Source organism: Arachis hypogaea, chromosome 4, assembly GCF_003086295.3.
Source record: "Arachis hypogaea cultivar Tifrunner chromosome 4, arahy.Tifrunner.gnm2.J5K5, whole genome shotgun sequence".
In the NCBI taxonomy this organism is placed as follows: Eukaryota; Viridiplantae; Streptophyta; class Magnoliopsida; order Fabales; family Fabaceae; genus Arachis; species Arachis hypogaea.
Window position 1 is genome coordinate 35,955,622 of NC_092039.1, and position 23,226 is coordinate 35,978,847.

Consider the following 23,226-nt stretch of genomic DNA (forward strand, 5'->3'; position numbering starts at 1 on the left):
TAATTTTGTTAATGAAATATTCTGTAACCAAATTTATATAATTAATGCTAAATAAGGTAAGTTCTGGCTGTTTTTTTTTTTGTCTACCTAGCAATATTAATCCCTAATATTTTTGTTAGGGTACAAATTTGTCACCACAACTACTGGCTACCTAATAATATTAATCCCTAATTTTTAATTTTTAATTTTATTATCAAATAATAAAAAATATAATTTTAATTTTAATAATACTTTTTAAATATTTCTAAAATTGTGTAATCATCAATTTATATATATATATATATATATATATATAATATTTTTAGAAAAATAAAATTATACAGTAAATATCTTTTGTATCAACTATAAGATATATATCCAACTATCCAAGTAAGAATGTGAAAAAAAAATTGATATATATCTAACTAACGTAGCATTATATAGGCAACTCACTAGTAATTCGAATCAACTTAATTCGATCTACCTAGTGTCACCAACATTGAATAATTCGAATCAATATGATTCGAACTCCATAAAGTCACGTGAGCCTACTAATTCGAATCGAGTCAATTCGATTTACCCTTCTCTAATTCGATTCTACTTGATTCGAATTACATGCATTTGTAGTTCGAATCATATTGATTCGAATTATATTTAAATGGTCATTGGTGGATTGCTGAAAATATTTTTGTTTTGGCTGATTTGGGTAATAAACTTCTCAACTTGGTTTATTTGGGTTTTTTACCCTTATTTTATTGTTTTATTTTGTTCTTAGGTATTTGGTCTTTAATTTTTATTCATTGGACACATGTCTGTACTTTAAATTTGTTTCCAAAATCACTCAACCGTGTTCATATAATTAATTTATTCTAAGGTCAATACTATCTTGATAAAAGAGATATTTTTTAGTGGTTAATGAAACGTGAAAAAGCTTATTGCCAAACACGTATTATTTTGTTCTCCAAAAAACAGCACATCTTGACTGGAGAAAAAAACTGCAAGATGTGACGCATGAAAGAAAATTAATTAGGTAAGTATAATTTTGTGTAAATGATTATGATTATATTTTTGAACTTTTTATTTTGGGCCCAGTAATGTAACACCCTCACTATCAAAAGTCACGCTTCCGGCTGCGCTACTCTGATAGCAAGAAGTATTACAACTACTTTACATACTAAATACTAAAATAGGAGCCTGTGACTCGACACTGTATCGCTGATTTCTTTGAAAACCGGAAATTAATACCTAATCTTAAGAAAAATACAAGCAAGCATAGATTCATATACAAGACTCTTTATATACTAACTCATAATAGTATATACAAATAAGACATACAATTCCTATCCCTCTTACAAATTTGTAATAACAAAGACGAGGGAAGAAAATAAACTAATTAATATAACAACATATAAACCAAACGTAGTACAATTCTTTTTAATGCTTCTTCATCCGGTTCCTGAAAAGGTAAAGCTGTAGGGGGGTGAGAACCTAACCACACGGTCTCACCATGGAGTTTCAAAGTTGTCATAAAAGATATTTAATAAGCAAACTATTTTCAAACTCAGTGATTATCATTGCCTTATGAATCCTTTAAAAACCAATAGGTAATCGTTCACAACCTTTTCAAAGAAACCATATTTGGTCTTTCAGAAATTCGAAACCTTTCCTTTCTTATAAGAAAATCTCAATCAAAAACCAATCACGCAATCAAACAACACAATCATTAATTCAGCATCAAAGTTCATTCTCAGATGTAGCACACCAAGACAAACACAGGCAAGACAGACAAGAAAAACACAAGTAGGCAGCAGTTACAGCAAATAGTTCAAGTAGCAATTAAGAACAGTTTAGCAATTAGGCAAACCAAAACAAGTTCAAACCCAAGCGAAACATACAGATGCATATGATGCATGCCTGTCCTATGGCTGATGAGGCTCATCTGTCGGTTATCCAGCCAACCCGACAAGTCTGAATTGTCCTTAGACTGTCCCCCGACGTGCATCCCCAAGAGTCTATGCATAGCTTTTTCTCAAATAATCAATATTGTTCAATGGGGTAACATTCCCGGGAATTTATATAGTGCCCAGTCACACTTACGTCGTAGAGTCAATAGAGTATCGAGTTTTCAACCTAGTACACGTGGTGGCAAGCCATTGTACTTTATCCAGGGAGCCTCGTATCTCAGATAATTCAAATTCATAAGTCAAATGAATAATTCAAAGATCATATTTCAACATTCTCAATCCATATCTCAACATTCTCATCATTCTCAACATCATTATCATTCATCAATCCAAATCTCATTTCCAAATTCATTCAAAAACTATATTTCCAAGAAAATTCTCCATCATCCTTTTCATTTCATTCACTAACAATTCCCAATCCAAAACATAACTCTTCCTTTGATAAATGAGGTAATTTTAAATCATATAACACTTAAAACCTTTTAAAATAACTACTTCCAATGAAACCTTTGATTTTACAAAATTTCGACAGCATCTCCTCTAAAACTCGGATTTTGCCACCCCTTTTCGGGTCCCATCCAAACATTTCACAAACTTTTTTCCAAATCTCATTCACTTCCAAAATTCAATCAGTTCTAATGTCAAATTGTTTTCAAGACGAATCAGTGACAATAATAAATCCTTTTTTTTAACAATCAAACTAGCTCAAATACCAGACCATTTACAAAATCAGACTAACTCAAAATTAAACCGTTTTCAAATTAATTCAGTTTTGTGTTCCAAATCATTTCCAAAGCTGATTCATTTATATTATAAGAATAGCTTCAAAACCAAGAAAACCATTTTTCATAATAATTTACTAAATAATCTTTCAGACTAATCTCTTTTCAGCAATCACAAACTACTCAGGCAATCAAGCAAATCAGTCATACAGTCCAGCAAACAATCATAATCACAGATATATGTTTCTTACATTAACATCTATTTATAACAATTCTGTAAGATAAAATGAATTTTAAGAAAACCCCTACCTCGATTAGTTGAATTCACATAGACTAAACGTGGTAACTCCCTTCTCTTTTAATTTTTATGGCAGCAGTAAACACGCAACCGAAGCAACAGCATTGTCAATCTCTTATGGCAGTGATGATGGTTGCAGCAAGACAAGGATTCGAATTGGATAAGAATCAAAAGCAAACATAGCTCTGGAAGATTCAAAACAATTCAAAGACCGGAATTGAATTAAAACAAGAACATGGCAATTAAAAGTGACAAAATAGAACGTGCTAAATAGGTCAGAACCAAGGAAAAGGGCAAACCAGAATCAATGTAACAGGATTCAGAACCAACAGCAACAACGGTGACATCGGTTCTCTCGGAACAAGAACAACAACGATCTCAGCATCAGTTACGCCTTTTTTTGAATGGTAAACCAGCAACGACTAAAACAGTAATCCATAATTCTATAATTAAGCCTGGAAGGAACAAAGGAACAAGATAAAAACAGAGCAAGGTTTAAAGCGTTACAGTTTCAAGAATAGGAGAATTGAAATCAGAACAAGGCTGGCGCTGTCTTCGATTCTGGTGGCGGTGCACAACTCACCGGTGACTGAGGCAGCAACGTAGACAAGGCTTCCCCTCGGCGGTGAGAAGCGGCGGTGGCAACTCCGGTGACGACAAGGCGTGGCGGTGGCTGAACAGTAAGGAACAGCGGTGCAACACTTTTCCCTCTCACCTGCAACTCTCTTTCTCTCACTAATGAGCTCGACGGCAACGGACATGGAAGCTTCTCGGACGGCGATAGAGGTGCGAACGGTGGCGATGGGCTCCTGCTCAGCGGGCTCGGCGGCGGTGCGGGGAGGATGACGACGGCGACTGGGTGTCGCGACCCACTCCTTCTCGCGGCTCTCTCTCTCTTCGTCGTTGACTAGCGATGGTGGCTTGTGGCGGATCGGCAGCAACGGCGACTCCTCATGGACGGCGAAGCAGCATGGCGGCGAGGAACTGATGTGGTGGCAGGGCGCGGACAGTTTCCTTCCTCTTCCTCTCCTTCTCCTCAGCGGTCCCCTTCCCCTCTTCCCTTCTTTCTTTCCTTCTTTCTTTCTTTTCCTGATAGGTTGTGTATTTTGGTTGGCAAAAGGGGGGTTCAGATGCTGTATGTGTTGGTGAGGGGGAGGTATGGCGGCTAATGTTTCCTTAGGAATAAGGAAAAAATTGTAATTTAATTGGAATTAGGGTTTGTATATAGAATTAAGATTTTGGATTTAATTATAGTATAGTAATTTTAATAAAATTGGGGTATGGAGTATAAATTTTGAAATATAATTAAATCTCTAATTATTTTTACTAAAAATAAATTCTGAAATTAAAACTATAAATAAATATGTAACTTGAGATTAATTTAAAATAGGACTTTTCAAAAGTCTTGGGTCTTACAAGTAATATTTTTGTTATGTTGTAGTATGAACTATTTTATTGTTTTATTGTGTTCTTGGGTATTTGGTCTTTAATTTTTATTCATTGGACACATGTCTCTACTTTAAATTTGTTTTTAAAATCACTCAACCTTATTTATATAATTAATTTATTCTAAGGTCAATACTATCGTGATAAAAGAGATATTTTTCTTTAGCGGTTGAAGAAACGTAGAAAAGTTGATTTCTAAACACGTGTTATTTTGTTCTCCAAAAAAATAGCACATCTTGACTGGAGAAAAAAGCTGCAGAATGTGACGCATGAAAGAAAATTAATTAAGTAAGTAATTATGTGTTAATGATTATGATTATATTTTTGAGCTTTTTTATTTTGAGCTCAGTAATATTTTTGTTATGTTGTAGTGTAAACTATTTTATTGTTTTGTTGGGTTTTTTGGTATTTAGTCTTTAATTTTTATTCATTGGACACATGTCTGTACTTTAAATTGGTTTCTAAAATTACTCAACCGTGTTCATATAATTAATTTATTTTAAGGTGAATACTATCATAATAAAAGAGATATTTTTTTAGCAGTTGAAGAAACGTGGAAAAGCTGATTGCTAAATACGTATTATTTTGTTCTCCAAAAAATAGCACATTTTGACTAGAGAAAAAAACTGCAAAATGTGACGCATAAAAAAATTAATTAGATAAGTATAATTTTATGTCAATGATTATGATTATATTTTTGAGTTTTTTTATTTTGAACCCAATAATATTTTTGTTATGTTGTAGTGTGAACTATTTTATTGTTTTATTGTGTTCTTGGGTATTTGGTCTTTAATTTTTATTCATTGGACATAGTATATAAGTATTTTTGTTGTGGAAGGTAGGAAAAAAAATTAACTGCTATACATTGATTAGTTTATATTATTGAATAAATTATTTAATAAAAATAAAAATGATCAATTTTCGGACTTTTGAATATTTTTTTATAAATAAGAATTAATTTATTTTTGTTGTATAATAAATAAATTGGCTAGAGTTTCATTTCATAATTCTATTTTTTTCTTTAATTATTTAATAATGTGGTTAAATATTTTTTATCCGTGTCTTTTATTTTATTAATCATTATTCTTGATTTGTTGGTTTTCATTTTATTGTCGTTTAGAATATAAAAAATAACGGAATTATCTATCTTTTGTGTTTACATACTTTCATTTTATGTTGTCGTGTTTTAGCCTAGAATACAATGGGTATACGAGATAGAAATAAGTCACAAAAGTTCATATTGTAAGACAAAGTGAATAAATAAAATATATTAATATGGGTTCAAGACTTAAGATGATGTGTATTTGATTTTTTTCAAAAAATTGGTTTATAAATTTAAAATTCGTGAATATTAATTGAAAATTGACATAAAATTTATTATAAGTTAAATTATTTGAAAATAAGAATTATAAAAAAAATTAAATTTGATATTATTATTATTTTATTTTATTTTTTTTATTTCTCATAGTATTGGATTGCTGCATGTACAAAGTGGGATTTGAATCTGACACTTGCTTAAACAATTAGTGAACTAACCACTAGACCAAGTAAATTTAATCTTATTCTTATTATTGTTATTGTTGTTATTCCTAACCTATTGCTTCCCCTTCATCAGCCTTTGATTTGTTAATCCTTTCAGCCTTCAACCTTCACAATTATGCATCGACAGAGTCAGAGACATACACCCTTCTCTTCAAATCCTAACTCTTTCAACCCTCACTACAAAAAAAATATTTGTAACAAAAAAAATTGTTACAAAAAATCAGAATTTTGAAACAAAAGGAATTTGTAACAAAAAAATTGTTGTTGCAGTATGTCCCATTACAAAACATTTTTGTAACAAAAAATAAAACTGTTACAATTCAAAGTAATATTTTGTAACAATTTTTTTTACAAAAATCAAAATTCATTACAAAAGTGATAATAAATTTTGATCTTCAAAATATCTTTTGTGACAATATATTTTTTCTATCATAAAATTTTGTTACAAAATATAACTTGATTTTGTAACATTTTATTTCCTATAGTTACAAAAGCACAATATTTATTCTGTGACAAATTTTTTTTAATATAAATTACATACATAATTTATCAAATTATTTTTTTAATTAATTGATATATTAACTATTTTACTGAGTAAGTCAATATTTACATAATATGTAAAAACATAGATAATTTAAACATGCTTCATTTAACTAAAATTATTTTAAAACAAAATAACATTAATGTCTACATTGATTAGTTCTACAAGTTATATTTCTTACACAAGTTCAACCAAAAGTTAAAAGTCTAACATAGATTATTGTCTCTACGAATCAAAATATTTTTGAGTCCTTTAGGTAGCATATTTGAGTTCTTTAGGTAGCATATTGTCACCATTGTCACCATTTTAGCACTCCTATAAATGAAAAAAATCGAAACAAAAAATTAGAAACAAGATGTAAAACCAAATACAATTGTTTTCATTAACTTCTATTCAACATTTTTAGAAACATTTTGGCAAAACCTCCCCTAAAACTTTGATATTTTCACCTTTCAATCCTCTACTTGTCTTTATAGATGATACTAATTGGGATTGACAAAGATCTAATTCAATTTGCTCTTCTTGTTCATAGATGATATCTCTCATTGAGATGCTTGACATTAAAGCTTTGTCTTTCTTATTCGCCATAGCATTATAACAACTATAAGGGTATGTGTGGTTGGGAGAATTATAGAACATTCCCAAGAATTTTAAGATGGGAATATGAAATTTCTATGTGTGGTTCAAAGTTAAAAAAAAATATTCCAAGGTAACTTTTATTCCTTGGAATTGAATTAACACTAATTCAATTCCCATCTCCCCCCTGGTTATCTTTCATTCCAATAGGAATGGAATGTAAATAATGAAACAAAAAGACTAAACTATCCTAATTATTTAATATTATGTTTTACCTTTTTCTTTATTTTTCTCTAGAAAACTAAACCCTAGCAGAGCAGTTTTTTCCCAAATCAGTGAACTTCAAAAACGCCACCGGCACCGGAGCCGGCACCGGCACCGCCGTTACTCTAAACAGAAGATTCATCTCCTTCTCTTCTTCAATTCATGTTCGCACTGCTTTTCTCTGTGAATTTTCTTCGAATCTCATATAAAGGTTTGAGTTTTTTCCCAAATCAATGGAGGCTTCACCAATGCCACCGCCATCGGAGCTGCGCCGGCGCCATCGTTATCCTAAGCAGAAGACTGGTTTCCTTCTCTTCTTCGAGTTTATTTTTGCATTTCTTCTATTTGCGAATTCTCTTTGAATCTCTCATTGAGGTTTGGGTTCTTTTTATGCTTTCTACATCATATTACACTAATTTCTTATAATAGACTGCTAATTTGATTAGTTATTTTTTATTTTGCTTGATTCTTATACGTTCTCGGTGATTATGTTGCATGCAAACAATATGTTTGATGATTTGCCTCAATAAAGAGTTTAAGCTTGTGACATATTTTTACATACTTAATCTTGTCTTAATTTGGCTTTTCGTGTTGTATACTTCATGAGCCATGCTACAATGCACTACTAAGTTTGCATTATTATTGCTCTTCTTCTTTTTCCTGTTGTCTTCATGAATTTTACATACTAGTAACAATATAAATTTATTTTGGTGGCAATCTAATTTTCAACTACTGGATCTGTGGGATCTAGTTTTTCAGTTTTAAAATGTATTTTGGTGTACATGTTCTGGTATACTTGTATGTTCTGGTGTTATCATAATGAATATTCATCAATTGGTTAGAGGAATATTCATTATGTTGGCTATAGTGTTGGGCTAATGTGGCTGAGGTGTGGAAAAAGATGCTCATGGTTGCCCTTTCTTCATCTGTGTCTCCACTGGAGGAGGAAGAAGAAGAGTATGCTGCCATTACGGAGAAAGGGTTCTATTTGTACCCTATTCATCCTAAAGCAACATCTAGTGGTTCTGACCCATCTGATCTATTACCGCTCTTCCCTTTGCATTCCCACAATATTTCTTCTTCTTAGTCCTTATAGATCTTAACACATGTTTTTCTATAGGCCTATGTTACATGTTTCATTGCTAAGCTTAAAACTCTTGAGCTAATTGGTTCTCCAAATCTGAAGCTTTTAAAAAGAGCTCATTGCATACATCCAATACTTAAAAAAGAGAACTAAGTGAAGGGCTTGGATATATTTGAAGCTGATAAGAGTGATTCTTTAGGGGTGTCACAAATGCGGTGAGGATCTTGTGCACATGAAATTTGGCCATTTGTTTTGTATGGACAATTGTCTACTAAAATTGTCCTTTTTGCCACTTTCATGTTAAGTTCAACTGACTTTAGTTTTTAATTGTAGACATGAAAAGTATAAATGCCATAGCATCTTCTTCACCTCTTGATACTGTGCTACTGCTAAGGAAGGCACCAATTAGTGCCTCAATAACATCAGCAACAACCTTGTTCTCCATGTTTGGTTTTCTTCCACAAGAATACACTCTGGTTCTGCTAAAAGCACATATTTCTTTAAGTGAGAGATCTTCTAACTTATCACCCGGTATATTCTATTATTTTGGATTCAAAGTTTCTTTTCGTATGAAGCCCTGCAACATATAGATTTTCATTAAGGAATAAAAATTAAACCACCTCATATAAGTATAATCATCTTTGTTACATAAACTAATTTAATACTCAGATTGCAGAATGATGAAGAATCCAACAACAGTTTTTAATTTCTAGCACAAAAATGGTAGCGTTGAATAAAGGAGAAAACAACATAAGCTATTACTAACTGATATCAAACATGTAAAATGTTTGAAAACAAATATTAAGGAATTAGAGTACCGGAAGCCTACTGTTGCACCCTAACTTAAACAATTGAGCATTCGAAATCATGTTTGGTAAATGGCATATTGGTTACAAATTTCTTTATGAGCTTTTTATAGAAGAATTGACTTCTCGTTTGAAGGTAGAATCACAATCTTGAAAAATATTGAGTCTTCGTTTTGGTTTCTTACTCTTGGTAAATGGATCTAATTTCACTTTTCTTCTTATGAAATGTTCATTGGCAGAAAGAAAGAAAGAAAAAGTAAAACGAGAAAAACCAGGAAGAAATTGCTAAGGCTGTAAACAGCTTCAAGATTTTGATCAGGTTAATCTTCTTACACATGCTAGAATAGTTGAATCTGAGTTACATTTGATCTACTCATAGCATTGGGTTTAGTAGGTATCATAAGAATGCAGTTCATGAGTTGTGTGAAGATTTTCTTATTTCATTTTACTAGCTTAATATATTTTTCCACCATATTGAGACGAATGATGTTTGGGGTAGATGGAGAGATCAACTTGCACAAGAAATGTGGAACCAATGTAGGAGAAGACATCACGCTCGATAATTGTAATTATTTTTCTATGTGTGAGGCTGTCTGTCGTAACATTGATTTTATTTTGTTATTGTGTTTGTGTTCTTGTATAAGAGTTGTGCATGTATGCTTATTAGTGCAAGTAATTTTTTACTTTTGAGACTTCTTTGTAACTTTCATTTGAATAATAGTAATGCTTTTTTAGTAAATTTAATTGTAATAATATTAATTTTAATTAAAGATATTTGTTATTAGAGGTATTTTAGTAAATTTGAAAAGATTAGAATCAATAATAATTTTAATTAAACTTATTTTTATTAAGGGTATTTTAGTATATTTTTTATTAGAAGTATTTTTGTAAATTCAAAAGGTAAAAAAGTAATAATTTTAATTAAACATATTGTTATTAAGTGAAATTTAGAATCAATAATAATTTAACTAAATATATTTGATATTGGGGGTATTTTAGTAAATTTAAAAAAATTAGAATCAATAATAATTTTAGTTAAACATATTTGATATCAGGGGTATTTAAGTAAATTTAAAAAAATTAGAATCAATAATAATTTTAGTTGAATATATTTGATATTAGGAATATTTTAGTAATTTAAAAAAATTTAAAATCAATAATAATTTTATTTGAACATATTTGATATTAAGGGTATTTTAGTAAATTTAAAAAAAATTAGAATCAATAAACAATTTAGCTAAAGTTATTTGATATTAGGGGTATTTTAGTAAATTCTAAAAAAATTAGAATCAATAATAATTTTAGTTAAACATATTTAATATTAGGGGTATTTTAGTAAATTTATTATTAGAGATATTTTGTAAATTAAAAAAAATCAATGTAAAAAAATAAAAATATTTAATTAGGTTTATATTTAATTTTTAGTCATTAATATTTTAATTTGAATGAGTAAGGATAATTTTGACATATTACATAATATGACTAAGAAATTTAAACTCAACCAAACAAAAATTTATTTATTCCTAGGATTATTACATAACATTTCAAGACATTAAATTTTATAAACAAACATAGGTATCTTATATTCCAAGTAATCTTATTCATAGGCATTATATTCCTAGAAATGACATAACTAGTAATAAAATCTAATCTTTGAACCACACACACCCTAAAAGGTACATAAGATAGAATCTCAAGGCTAAATATAGGAGAAGTACCTCCTAAAAGTTTCTACCAAACAATTAGCAGAAGAATCGACACGTTCAATTGGAATGAAATGAAATTAATTAAGAAATGCATGCTTAATTTTTTGCATGCTTGGTGCACGAAATTGCAATCACACTTTTGCAATCCGCACAACTAACCAGCAAGTGCACTGGGTCGTCCAAGTAATACCTTACGTGAGTAAGGGTCGAATCCCACGGAGATTGTTGGCTTGAAGCAAGCTATGGTTATCTTATTAATCTTAGTCAGGATACCAATTATAGTTATCAATTGACTTACAAATAAACAAGAGAGCATGGATTAAATAATACTTATTATGCAGTAATGGAGAATATGTTGGAGTTTTGGAGATGCTTTGTCTTCTGAATTCCTGCAACATAATGCTTTCTCACTTTCAAACATGCAAGGCTCCTTTCATGGCAAGCTGTATGTAGGGTATCACCGTTGTCAATGGTTACTTTCCATCCTCTCAGTGAAAATGGTCCAAATGCTCTGTCACAGCACGGCTAATCATCTGTCGGTTCTCGATCATGTCGGAATAGGATCCATTGATCCTTTTGTGTTTATCACTACGCCTAACACTCGCGAGTTTGAAGCTCGTCACGGTCATCCAATCCCTGAATCCTACTCGAAATACCACAGACAAGGTTTAGACTTTCCAGATTCTCAAGGATGCTACCAATGGATTCTAGCTTATACCACGAAGATTCTGATTAAGGAATCTAAGAGATACTCATTCAATCTAATGTAGAACGGAGGTATTTGTCAGGTACACGTTCATGGATTGAGGAAGGTGATGAGTGTCATGGATCATCACCTTCTTTATAGTGAAGCGCAAATGAACATCTTAGATAGGAACAAGCGTGTTTGAATGGAAAGCAAAAATAATTGCATTAAGTCATCGAGACGCTGCAGAGCTCCTCACACCCAACAATGGAGTTTAGAGACTCATGCCGTCAAAAGGTATATAATTCATATCTAAAATGTCATGAGATACAAAATAAGTCTCTAAAAGTTGTTTAAATACTAAACTAGTAGCCTAGGTTTACAGAAAATGAGTAAACTAAGATGAATAGTACAGAAATCTACTTCTGGGGCCCACTTGGTGTGTGCTGGGGCTGAGACTTAAGCTTCTCATGTGCCTGGGCTGTTTCTGGAGTCGAACACCAGGTTGTAACCTGTTTCTGGCGTTGAACTGCAACTTGCAACCTGTTTCTGGCGCTGAATGCCAGACTACAACATGGAACTGGCATTAAACGCCAGTTTACATCGTCTATCTTCGTGCAAAGTATGGACTATTATATATTACTGGAAAGCCCTGGATGTCTAATTTCCAACCCAATTGAGAGCACACCAATTGGACTTCTGTAGCTCCAAAAAATCTATTCCGAGTGTAGGGAGGTCAGAATCCAACAACATCAGCAGTCCTTTTTCAGCCTAAATCAGATTTTTGCTTAACTCCCTCAATTTCAGCCAGAAAATACTTGAAATCATAGAAAAACACACAAACTCATAGTAAAGTCCAGAAATATGAATTTTGCCTAAAAACTAATAAAAATATACTAAAAACTAACTAAAACATACTAAAATCTACATGAAATTATCCCCAAAAAGCGTATAAAAAATATCCGCTCATTACAAAACCAAACTTAAACTGTTGCTTGTCCTCAAGCAACTAGATAAATAAAATAGGATAAAAAGAAATTAAGAAGCAATAATATCTCAGAGTTTCAAGTGAAGCTTAGATTCTAATTAGATGAGCGGGACTAGTAGCTTTTTGCTTCTGAACAGTTTTGGCATCTCACTTTATCCTTTGAAATTCAGAATGATTGGCATCCATAGGAACTCAGAATTCAGATCGTATTATTGATTCTCCTAGTTTAGTATGTTGATTCTTGAACACAGCTACTTGATGAGTCTTGGCCGTGGCCCTAAGCACTTTGTTTTCCAGTATTACCACCGGATACATAAATGCTACAGAGACATAACTGGTGAACCTTTTCAGATTGTGACTTAACTTTGCTTAAGTCCCTAATTAGAGGTGTCCAGAGTTCTTAAGCACACTCTTTTGCCTTGGATCACGACTTTAATCATTCAGTCTCAAGCTTTTCACTTGGACCTGCATGCCACAAGTACATGGTTAGGAACAGCTTGATTTAGCCGCTTAGGCATGGATTTACTTCCTTAGGCCCTCCTATCCATTGATGCTCAAAGCCTTTGGATCCTTTTCACCCTTGCCTTTTGGTTTTAAGGGTTATTGGCTTTTTCTTTTTCTTTATCCAATGATTTTTTTCACTGCTTTTTCTTGCTTCAAGAATCAATTTCATGATTTTCCAGATCATCAATAATATTTTTTTTTGTTCATCATTCTTTTAAGAGCCAGCAATTTTAACATTCATGAAATTCAATATAAAAAATATGCACTGTTCAAGCATTCATTCAGAAGACAAAAAGTATTTCCACCACATATAAATAATTAGAATTTTCCTTATTAAGAACTCGAAAAAATTAAATTGCCTCTTTATTCTAAAATCTACTATTTTATTCATGTTTGATGATGATGATAAAAATAAATTATAACTTAATTGGAAATAAAATTAAAATAGATATACTAATTACTACTACTCATATATAACTTCTAAGGTAAATTCCTATAAGAACAACTATCACAGAGTTAAAGCTAAGATTAGTACTCAACAACCTTTATTTTGAGAACTGGATGTTCCTCTAGTCTGTGGGGTGCTTGGTCCTTCAAGAGATAGTCTTTGACGCTTCAGTTCCTTCAAGTCACGCCTTTGCTCTTCTTGTTTCCCAAGCAGTTTGCAAAGCATGCTATTTTGATTATTCTGTTCTTCCTTTATTTGGTCCATAGCTTCTTGCAATTTGGTAACAGATGCTTCAAGATGCTCCCAATATTCAATTTGAGGGATTTCCGGGAGAAATTCCTGTGCTCTCCTCTTGATGGAGTCGTCCTGTACTTGTTGTCTTTCCATTGATATTTTGGTGATTGGTCGCTCAACTGAGATATACTCAGTTATTCCCATCTTCACTCCAGCATCTTTGCATAGCATAGAGATTAAGCTTGGATAAGCCAACTTGGCATCTTTGGAATTCTTGTTTGCAATTATGTAAAGTTCACACGAAATCAGCTGATGAACTTCCACTTCTCTTCCCAACATAATGCAATGGATCATTACTGCTCTTTTAATGGTGACTTCAGAAGAGTTGCTAGTGGGCAATATGGAACGCCCAGTGAAGTCCAGCCAGCCTCTGGCGACTAGTTTGAGATCTTCTCTCTTGAGTTGATTTGGGACGCTCTTGGTGCTAGTGGTCCACCTGGTTCCAGGGAGGCATATGTCCTCTAGAATCTTGTCCAGGCCCTGATTTGTTCTCATTATTCTCCTATTAAAGGAGTCTAGGTCATCTTTCAGCTGAGGTAGCTTAAAGATCTCCCTGATTTTGTCAGGGTGGATGTGAACAATCTTTCCTCTAACCAAGGTCCGATAGTCATAGAGGGCAGTTCCAGATATTCTCTGCATGTCTGTTTGCCACAGATTAGCGTAGAATTACTAAACCATGTTTCTTCCCACCTTTGTTTCCGGATTAGCTAGGACTTCCCAGTTCCTGTTTCGAATTTGCTCTTGGATCTCCGGATATTCATCTTCTTTCAGATCGAATTTAACTTCCGAGTTCACTGACCTTAGACCCATTATTTTGTAGTAATGGTCTAAATGTTCTTTGGTTAAGAACTTCCCTTGATTCCAAAGTGGTTTTGGAATACTCTCTTTCTTGCCTCTTGGAGTGGGTTATTTTCCTTTAGGAGCCATGATCTTAGTGGGTATGGTTTAATGATCACGGATAAAAACACCAAACTTAGAGGTTTGCTTGTCCTCAAGCAAAAGAAAGGAAATGAGAGGGATAGAAGGAGAGCAAGTATCGAATGGTGGATGAGAAGAGGGAGGCCGAATGTGGATTTAAAGGGAGGGGGATGGGTTTTCGAAAATTTTTGAAGAAAGATAAGATAGAAGATATGATTTGTAAAAGATAAATATGATAGGAAAAAGATATAATTTAAAATTAAAAAGTTGTGAAAGATATTTGAAAAAGATAAATCTGAATTTTTATTTTGAAAAAGATTTGAGATGAATTTGAAAAGATAATTGAGTTTTGAAAAAAAATTGAAACGAAGTTGGGTGGGATTTGAAAAGGATTTGTGTTTATGAATTAAGATACATTTGATTTTTTTTTTTGAAAAAGGGATTTTAGAAATTAGGATTAAAATTTTTGGAATTGAAGGGTGAGAGTTTGTAACATGTTTATGCAATAAATCATGAATTGAGATATGAAAATTGGAAAAAATGTGAAGTAAAAACGAATTTACCTCCTCCCCACAATCCTGGCGTTAAATGCCCAAACACTGCATGTTTTGGGTGTTTAACGCCCATTTGCAGCTTCTTCTGGGCGTTCAACGCCCAGCTGTTGCTTCTAGCTGGCGTTGAATGCCAAGAACTCCTTTGTCACTGGGCGTTTTTTTTAATGCCCAGGACGCTGTAAATCTGGCGTTAAACACCCAGAAGGTGCTTCTTTCTGGCGTTCAACGCCCAGAAGATGCTTCTTTCTGGCGTTTAACGCCCAGATGGCTATCCTTACTGGCGTTGAACGCCTAGTAGATGCTTCTTTTGGGCGTTCAATGCCCAAAACAGTTCTTACTGGCTTTTTTGCACCAGTGAGCTTCCTTTTTGCTGTTTTATCCTGCGAATCCTTCTGTAACTCTGTGAACTCAAGCAATTGCTATTTTACCTTGAAGATAATTGACATAAACCTATAAAAATCAATTAATTAATAAATAAGCTTTGTAAATGGCTGGGTTGCCTCCCAGCAAGCGCTTCTTTATTGTCTTTAGCTGGACTATTACAAAGCTTTAATCAAGTCTCAGTTTTTAGCATTCTTGCTCAAAATTGCTTTCAAGATAATGTTTAACTCTCTGTCCATTAACATTGAACTTTTTGTTAGAATCATTATCCTAAAGCTCCACGTATCTATATGGTGACACACTTGTAATCACATATGGACCTTTCCACCGGGATTTTAATTTTTCGGGGAATAATCTGAGCCTAGAATTAAACAGCAGAACTTTCTGCCCTGGCTCAAAGACTCTAGATGACAACTTCTTATCATGCCATCTTTTTGCTTTCTCTTTGTAAATTTTTGCATTTTTGAAAGCATTGAGTCTGAATTCCTCTAGCTCATTTAACTGGAGCAATCGTTTTTCTCCAGCTAACTTGGCATCAAGGTTTAGGAATCTGGTTGCCCAATAGGCCTTATGTTCCAGTTCCACTAGCAAGTGACAGGCTTTTCCATACACAAGCTGGTATGGAGAAGTTCCTATAGGAGTCTTGAATGCTGTTCTGTATGCCCACAGAGCATCATCCAAGTTTTTTGCCCAATCCCTTCTACGGTTAATCACAGTCCATTCCAAGATTCTTTTAAGTTCTCTATTAGAGACTTCAGCTTGCCCATTTTTCTGTGGATGATATGGAGTGGCCACCCTGTGGCTAACTCTATACTGAACCAAAGCAGAGTAAAGCTGTTTATTGCAGAAACGAGTGCCCCCATCACTGATTAGTACTCTAGGGATACCAAATCTGCTGAAGATGTGTTTCTGAAGGAATTTCAGCACTGTTTGGATACGTAATCCACTGCCACCATAATATAAGTGTTTGAGTATGATGGTGGGAAAGGCCCCATGAAGTCAATACCCCATACATCAAATAACTCAATCTTCAAGATCCCTTGTTGAGGCATGGCATAACTGTGAGGCAGATTGCCAGATCTTTGGCAACTGTCACAATTAAGTACAAACACTCGGGAGTCTTTATAGAGAGTAGGCCAGTAGAAGCCACATTGGAGGACTCTTGTGGCTGTTCGCTCACTTCCAAAATGTCCTCCATACTGTGATCCATGGCAGTGCCAGAGGATCTTCTGTGCTTATTCTTTAGACACACATCTACGGATTACTCCGTCTGCACATCTCTTGAAGAGATATGGTTCATCCTAAAGATAGTACTTTGCATCAGTAATCAATTTCTTTGATTGCTGCCTATTGTACTCTTTGGGTATGAATCTCACTACCTTGTAGTTTGCAATGTCTGCAAACCATAGCACTTCCTGGATGGTAAAGAGTTGCTCATCCGGAAAGTTTTTAGAGATCTCAGTAAGAGGGAGGGACGCCCCTTCTACTGGTTCTATTCGGGACAGGTGATCTGCTACTTGGTTCTCTGTCCCTTTTCTGTCTCTTATTTCTATATCAAACTCTTGTAGAAGCAACACCCATCTGATGAGTCTGGGTTTTGAATCCTGCTTTGTGTGTAGATATTTAAGAGCAGCATGGTTAGTGTACACAATCACTTTTGATCCTACTAAATAAGATCTAAACTTGTCAATGGCGTAAACCACTGCAAGTAACTCTTTTTCTGTGATTGTGTAGTTCTTCTATGCGTCATTTAAAACACGACTGGCATAGTAAATAACGTGCAGAAGCTTGTCATGCCTTTGTCCCAACACTGCACTAATGGCATGATCACTGGCATCACACATTAGTTCAAATGGTAATGTCCAGTCTGGTGCAGAGATGACTGGTGCTGTGACCAGCTTAGCTTTTAGAGTCTCAAACGCCTGCAGACACTCCTTATCAAAGATAAATAGCGTATCAGCAGCTAGCAGATTACTCAGAGGTTTGGCGATTTTTGAAAAATCTTTTATAAACCTCCTATAGAATCCTGCATGCCCCAGAAAGCTTCTGATTGCCTTAACATTGGTAGGTGGTGGTAATTTTTCAATTACCTCTACTTTAGCTTGATCCACTTCTATTCTCTTGTTCAAAATTTTGTGCCCAAGGACAATTCCTTCAGTCACCATAAAGTGACATTTCTCCCAGTTTAAAACCAGGTTAGTCTCTTGGCACCTCTTTAGAACAAGTGCTAGATGGTCAAGACAGGAGCTGAATGAGTCTCCAAATAATGAAAAGTCATCCATAGAGACTTCCAGAAATTTTTCCACCATATCAGAGAAAATTGAGAGCATGCACCTTTGAAAGGTTGCAGGTGCATTGCACAGACCAAGTAGCATCCTTCTATATGCAAATACTCCGGATGGACATGTGAATGCTGTTTTCTCTTGATCCTGGGGATCTACTGCAATTTGATTATAACCTGAATATCCATCCAGGAAGTAGTAGTATTCATGACCTGCTAGTCTTTCTAGCATATGGTCTATGAAGGGTAAAGGAAAATGATCCTTTCTGGTAGCTGTATTGAGCCTTTTATAATCAATACACATACGCCACCCTATAACTGTTCTTATAGGAACCAGTTCATTTTTTTCATTATGAACCACTGTCATGCCACCTTTCTTAGGGACGACTTGGACAGGGCTTACCCAGGGGCTATCAGAAATAGGATAAATAATCCCAGCTTCTAGTAATTTAGTGACCTTCTTCTGCACCACCTCTTTCATGACTGGATTCAGCCGCCTTTGTGGTTGAACCACTGGCTTAGCGTCACCCTCTAATAGGATCTTGTGCATGCATCTGGCTGGGCTAATATCCTTAAGATCACTGATGGACCACCCAAGAGCTGTCTTGTGTGTCCTTAGCATTTGAATTAGTGCTTCCTCTTCCTATGGCTCTAAGGTAGAGCTTATAATTACAGGAAAGGTATCACCTTCTCCCAGAAATGCATATTTCAGGGATGGTGGTAATGGTTTGAGCTCGGGTTTGGGAGGTTTCTCCTCTTCTTGAGGGATTTTCAGAGGTTCTATTATTCTCTCTGATTCTTCCAGATCAGGCTGAGCATCTTTAAAGATATCCTCTAGCTCTGATTCGAGACTCTCAGTCATATTGACCTCTTTTACCAGAGAGTCAATAATATCAATGCTCATGCAGTCATTTGGGATGTCTAGATGCTGCATAGCTTTGACAACATTCAACTTAAACTCGTCTTCATTGACTCTCAAGGTTACTTCCCCTTTTTGGACGTCAATGAGGGTTCGTCCAGTTGCTAGGAAAGGTCTTCCTAGAATGAGAGTTGCACTCTTGTGCTCCTCTATTTCCAGCACCACAAAGTCAGTGGGAAAGGCAAATGGCCCAACCTTGACAATCATGTCTTTAATCACGCCTGATGGGTATTTAATAGAGCCATCAGCAAGTTGAAGACATATCCGTGTTGGTTTGATTCTTCAGTCAAACCAAGCTTTCTGATAGTAGATGCAGGTATTAGGTTGATACCTACCCCAAGATCACATAAAGCTTGCTTGGTATAAGTACCCTCTAATGTGCATGGTATCATAAAGCTTCCGGGATCTTTAAGCTTCTCAGGTAAGCTTTTCAGAATGACTGCACTGCATTCTTCAGTGAGGTAAACTTTTTCAGTTTTCCTCCAATCCTTCTTATGACTTAAGATCTCTTTCATGAACTTAGCATAAGAGGGTATTTGCTCAAGTGCCTCTACAAATGAAATCTTTATTTCAAGAGTCCTGAGATAGTCTGCAAATTGGGAAAATTGCTTATCCTATTCTGCTTGGCGGAGTTTCTGAGGATAAGGCATTTTGGCTTTGTATTCCTCAACCTTAGTTGTTGTAGGTTTATTGCCTACAGATCTGGGTTGAGAAGCCTTTTTAGAGGGGTTGCTATCAACACTTGTATGTGTCTGATCTCCCATTGGCATTTGAATGCCAGGGGTAGAGGCTGGAGTGACGTTAGATGCCAACTCCTTACCTGTTTCTGGCGTCTGAACGCCAGAACTGTGCTTCCTTTGGGCGTTCAATGCCAATTCCTTGCCTGTTTCTGGCGTTGAACGCCAGGACTGAGCATGGGTTGGGCGTTCAAGGCCAGCTTTCCACCCCTTTTCTGGCATTTGAGCACCAGAATTATTCCTCTCTGGGCTCTGACTGTCCTCAGAGGGATTTTGGGTAGCAGTTTGTTCATTTCTTGACTTTCTGCTGCCTTGAAGTGAGGTATTGAATGTTTTCCCACTTCTTAATTGAACTTCTTGGCATTCTTCTGTTATTTGTTTTGATAACTGCTGTTCTATTTGCTTGAACTGCACTTCCATATTCATATTAGCCATTCTTGTTTCTTGCAATATCTCCTTGAATTCGGCTAACTGTTTTGTTAGAAAATCCAGTTGCTGATTGAATTCAGTAACTTGTTCTGTAGGACTGAGTTCAGCAGTTACTGTTTTAGCCTCTTCTTTCATGGAAGGTTCATTGCTTAGGTACAGATGCTGATTTCTGGCAACTGTATCAATGAGCTCTTGAGCTTCTTCAATTATTTTTCTCATGTGTATAGATCCACCAGCTGAGTGGTCTAGAGAAATCTGAGCTCTCTCTGTAAGCCCATAATAGAAGATGTCTAACTGCACCCACTCTGAAAACATTTCAGAGGGGCATTTTCTTAGCATCTCTCTGTATCTCTCCCAGGCATCATAAAGGGATTCATTATCTCCTTGTTTAAAGCCTTGGATGCTCAGCCTTAGCCGTGTCATTCATTTTGGAGGGAAGTATTGATTTAGAAATTTTTCTGACAGCTGTTTCCATGTCTTTATACTAGCCTTAGGTTGGTTATTTAACCACCTTTTAGCTTGGTCTTTTACAGCAAATGGAAATAGTAACAATCTATAGACATTTTGATCTACTTCTTTATCATGTACTGTGTCAGCAATTTGTAAAAACTGTGCCAGAAACTCTATAGGTTCTTCTTGTGGAAGACCGAAATACTAGTAATTTTGCTGCACCATGATAATGAGCTGATGATTGAACTCAAAACTACTAACTCCAATGGAGGGTATATAGATACTACTCCCATATGAAGCAGTAGTGGGGTTAGCATATGACCCCAAAGTCCTTCTGGACTGTTAATTTCCACTTAAGTCCATAATGGAGAAAGGAAAATGATGTGAATTTATTTTCTTTATTTTATTATTATAGAGGAGGTTTCGAAATAATAAAATAAAATAAAATAAAAACTAAAATTAAAAGAAAAACAAAAAAAATTTGAAAATATTTTATGAAGAATTTCGAAAAAGTGAGGAGAGAGAAAGTGGTTAGAATATTTTTGAAAAAGCTATAATTTTAAAAATCTTAAAAGGGTAAGATTTGAAGAATTTTGAAATGAAAAATTTTATAGGAAATTTTGAAAAATTTGCTTAAAAATAGTTAGAAAAGATATTTTTTTGATTTTTGAATTTTGTGATGAAAGAGAAAAAAACATACAAAAGACACAAGACTTAAAATTTTTAGATCTAATGTTCCTTGCTTTCGAAAATTTTGGAGGAAAAACACCAAGGAACACCAAACTTAAAAATTTTAAGATCAAAACATAAAGAAGATTCAAGAACACTTTGAAGATTCACAAGAACAAAAGAAAGAACACCAAACTTAAATTTTTTTGAAAACCAAATTAAATTTTCGAAAATTAAAGAAAATTAACAAGAGAACACCAAACTTAATGTTTGGTACAAGATTCAATCAAAGAAAAAATATTTTTGAAAAAGTTTTAAAAAGAAGATACCCAATTGCCAAGAACATAAGCCAACACTCTAGCCAACTGAGCTATAAATTTAACGTGTTTTAGAAGGGTAATTAATAAATAAATAATTTTTTTTGAAAACTAAAAATTTGAAAAAGCACAAGAAAAACAAGAAAAGACACAAAACAAGACAAACCAAAGATCAAACAAGAAAAATTGACAAGAACAATTTGAAGATCAAGGAAAAACAATAACACACAATTCGAAAAATTGAAAGACAAAGAAAAGTATACAGTTGATACCAAACTTAGAACATGACACTAAACTCATAAAAAAATGAAAATTCAATTAAAAAAATAATATTTTTGAAAAATTTTTAAAAGGAATAATAGAATATGCAATCCTAGTGACTTTAAACCAAAAATTTTTCCTAATCTAAGTAACAAGAATCACCGTCAGTTGTTCAAACTCAAACAATCCACAGCAATGGCACTAAAAACTTGGTGCACGAAATTGCAATCACACTTTTGCAATCCACACAACTAACCAGCAAGTGCACTGGGTTGTCCAAGTAATACCTTACGTGAGTAAGGGTCGAATCCCACGGAGATTGTTGGCTTGAAGCAAGCTATGGTTATCTTATTAATCTTAGTCAGGATACCAATTATAGTTATCAATTGACTTGCAAATAAACAAGAGAGCATGGATTAAATAAACTTATTATGCAGTAATGGAGAATATGTTGGAGTTTTGGAGATGCTTTGTCTTCTGAATTCCTGCAACATAATGCTTTCTCACTTTCAAACATGCAAGGCTCCTTCCATGGCAAGCTGTATGTAGGGCATCACCGTTGTCAAAGGCTACTTCCCATCCTCTCAGTGAAAATGGTCCAAATGCCCTGTCATAGTACGGCTAATCATCTGTCGGTTCTCGATCATGTCAGAATAGGATCCATTGATCCTTTTGCATCTGTCACTACGCCCAACACTCGCGAGTTTGAAGCTCGTCACAGTCATCCAATCCCTGAATCCTACTCGGAATACCACAGACAAGGTTTAGACTTTCCGGATTCTCAAGGATGCTGCCAATGCATTCTAGCTTATACCATGAAGATTCTGATTAAAGAATCTAAGAGATACTCATTCAATCTAATGTAGAACGGAGGTGTTTGTCAGGCACATGTTCATGGATTGAGGAAGGTGATGAGTGTCATGGATCATCACCTTCTTCATAGTGAAGCGCAAATGAACATCTTAGATAGGAACAAGCGTGTTTGAATGGAAAGCAGAAATAATTACATTAAGTCATCGAGACGCTGCAGAGCTCCTCACCCCCAACAATGGAGTTTAGAGACTCATGCCGTCAAAAGGTATACAATTTAGATCTAAAATTTCATGAGATACAAGATAAGTCTCTAAAAGTTGTTTAAATACTAAACTAGTAGCCTAGGTTTACAGAAAATAAGTAAACTAAGATGAATAGTGCTGAAATCTACTTCTGGGGCCCACTTGGTGTGTGATGGGGCTGAGACTTAAGCTTCTCACGTGCTTGGGCTGTTTCTGGAGTCGAACGCCAGGTTGTAACCTGTTTCTGGCATTGAACTTTAACTTGCAACCTGTTTCTGGCGCTGAATGCGAGACTGCAACATGGAACTGGCGTTAAACGCCAGTTTACGTCATCTATCTTTGTGCAAAGTATAGAATATTATATATTGCTAGAAAGCCTTAGATGTCTACTTTCCAACCCAATTGAGA

At 34.4% G+C, this 23,226-nt stretch overlaps 1 protein-coding gene across 1 annotated transcript; it reads right to left on the reverse strand.

The window, feature by feature from the left end:
• Positions 1-1,254: 1,254 nt before the first annotated feature.
• On the reverse strand, positions 1,255-7,080 carry LOC140184105 (uncharacterized). The gene is made up of 5 exons (XM_072234389.1): positions 6,916-7,080; positions 3,547-4,138; positions 3,263-3,418; positions 2,975-3,148; positions 1,255-1,449 (listed from the first exon to the last, which is right to left on the reverse strand). The coding sequence occupies exons 1-3, from the start codon at positions 7,078-7,080 to the stop codon at positions 3,348-3,350; spliced, it is 828 nt and encodes a 275-aa protein (XP_072090490.1). The 3' UTR covers positions 1,255-1,449; positions 2,975-3,148; positions 3,263-3,347.
• Positions 7,081-23,226: the final 16,146 nt, after the last annotated feature.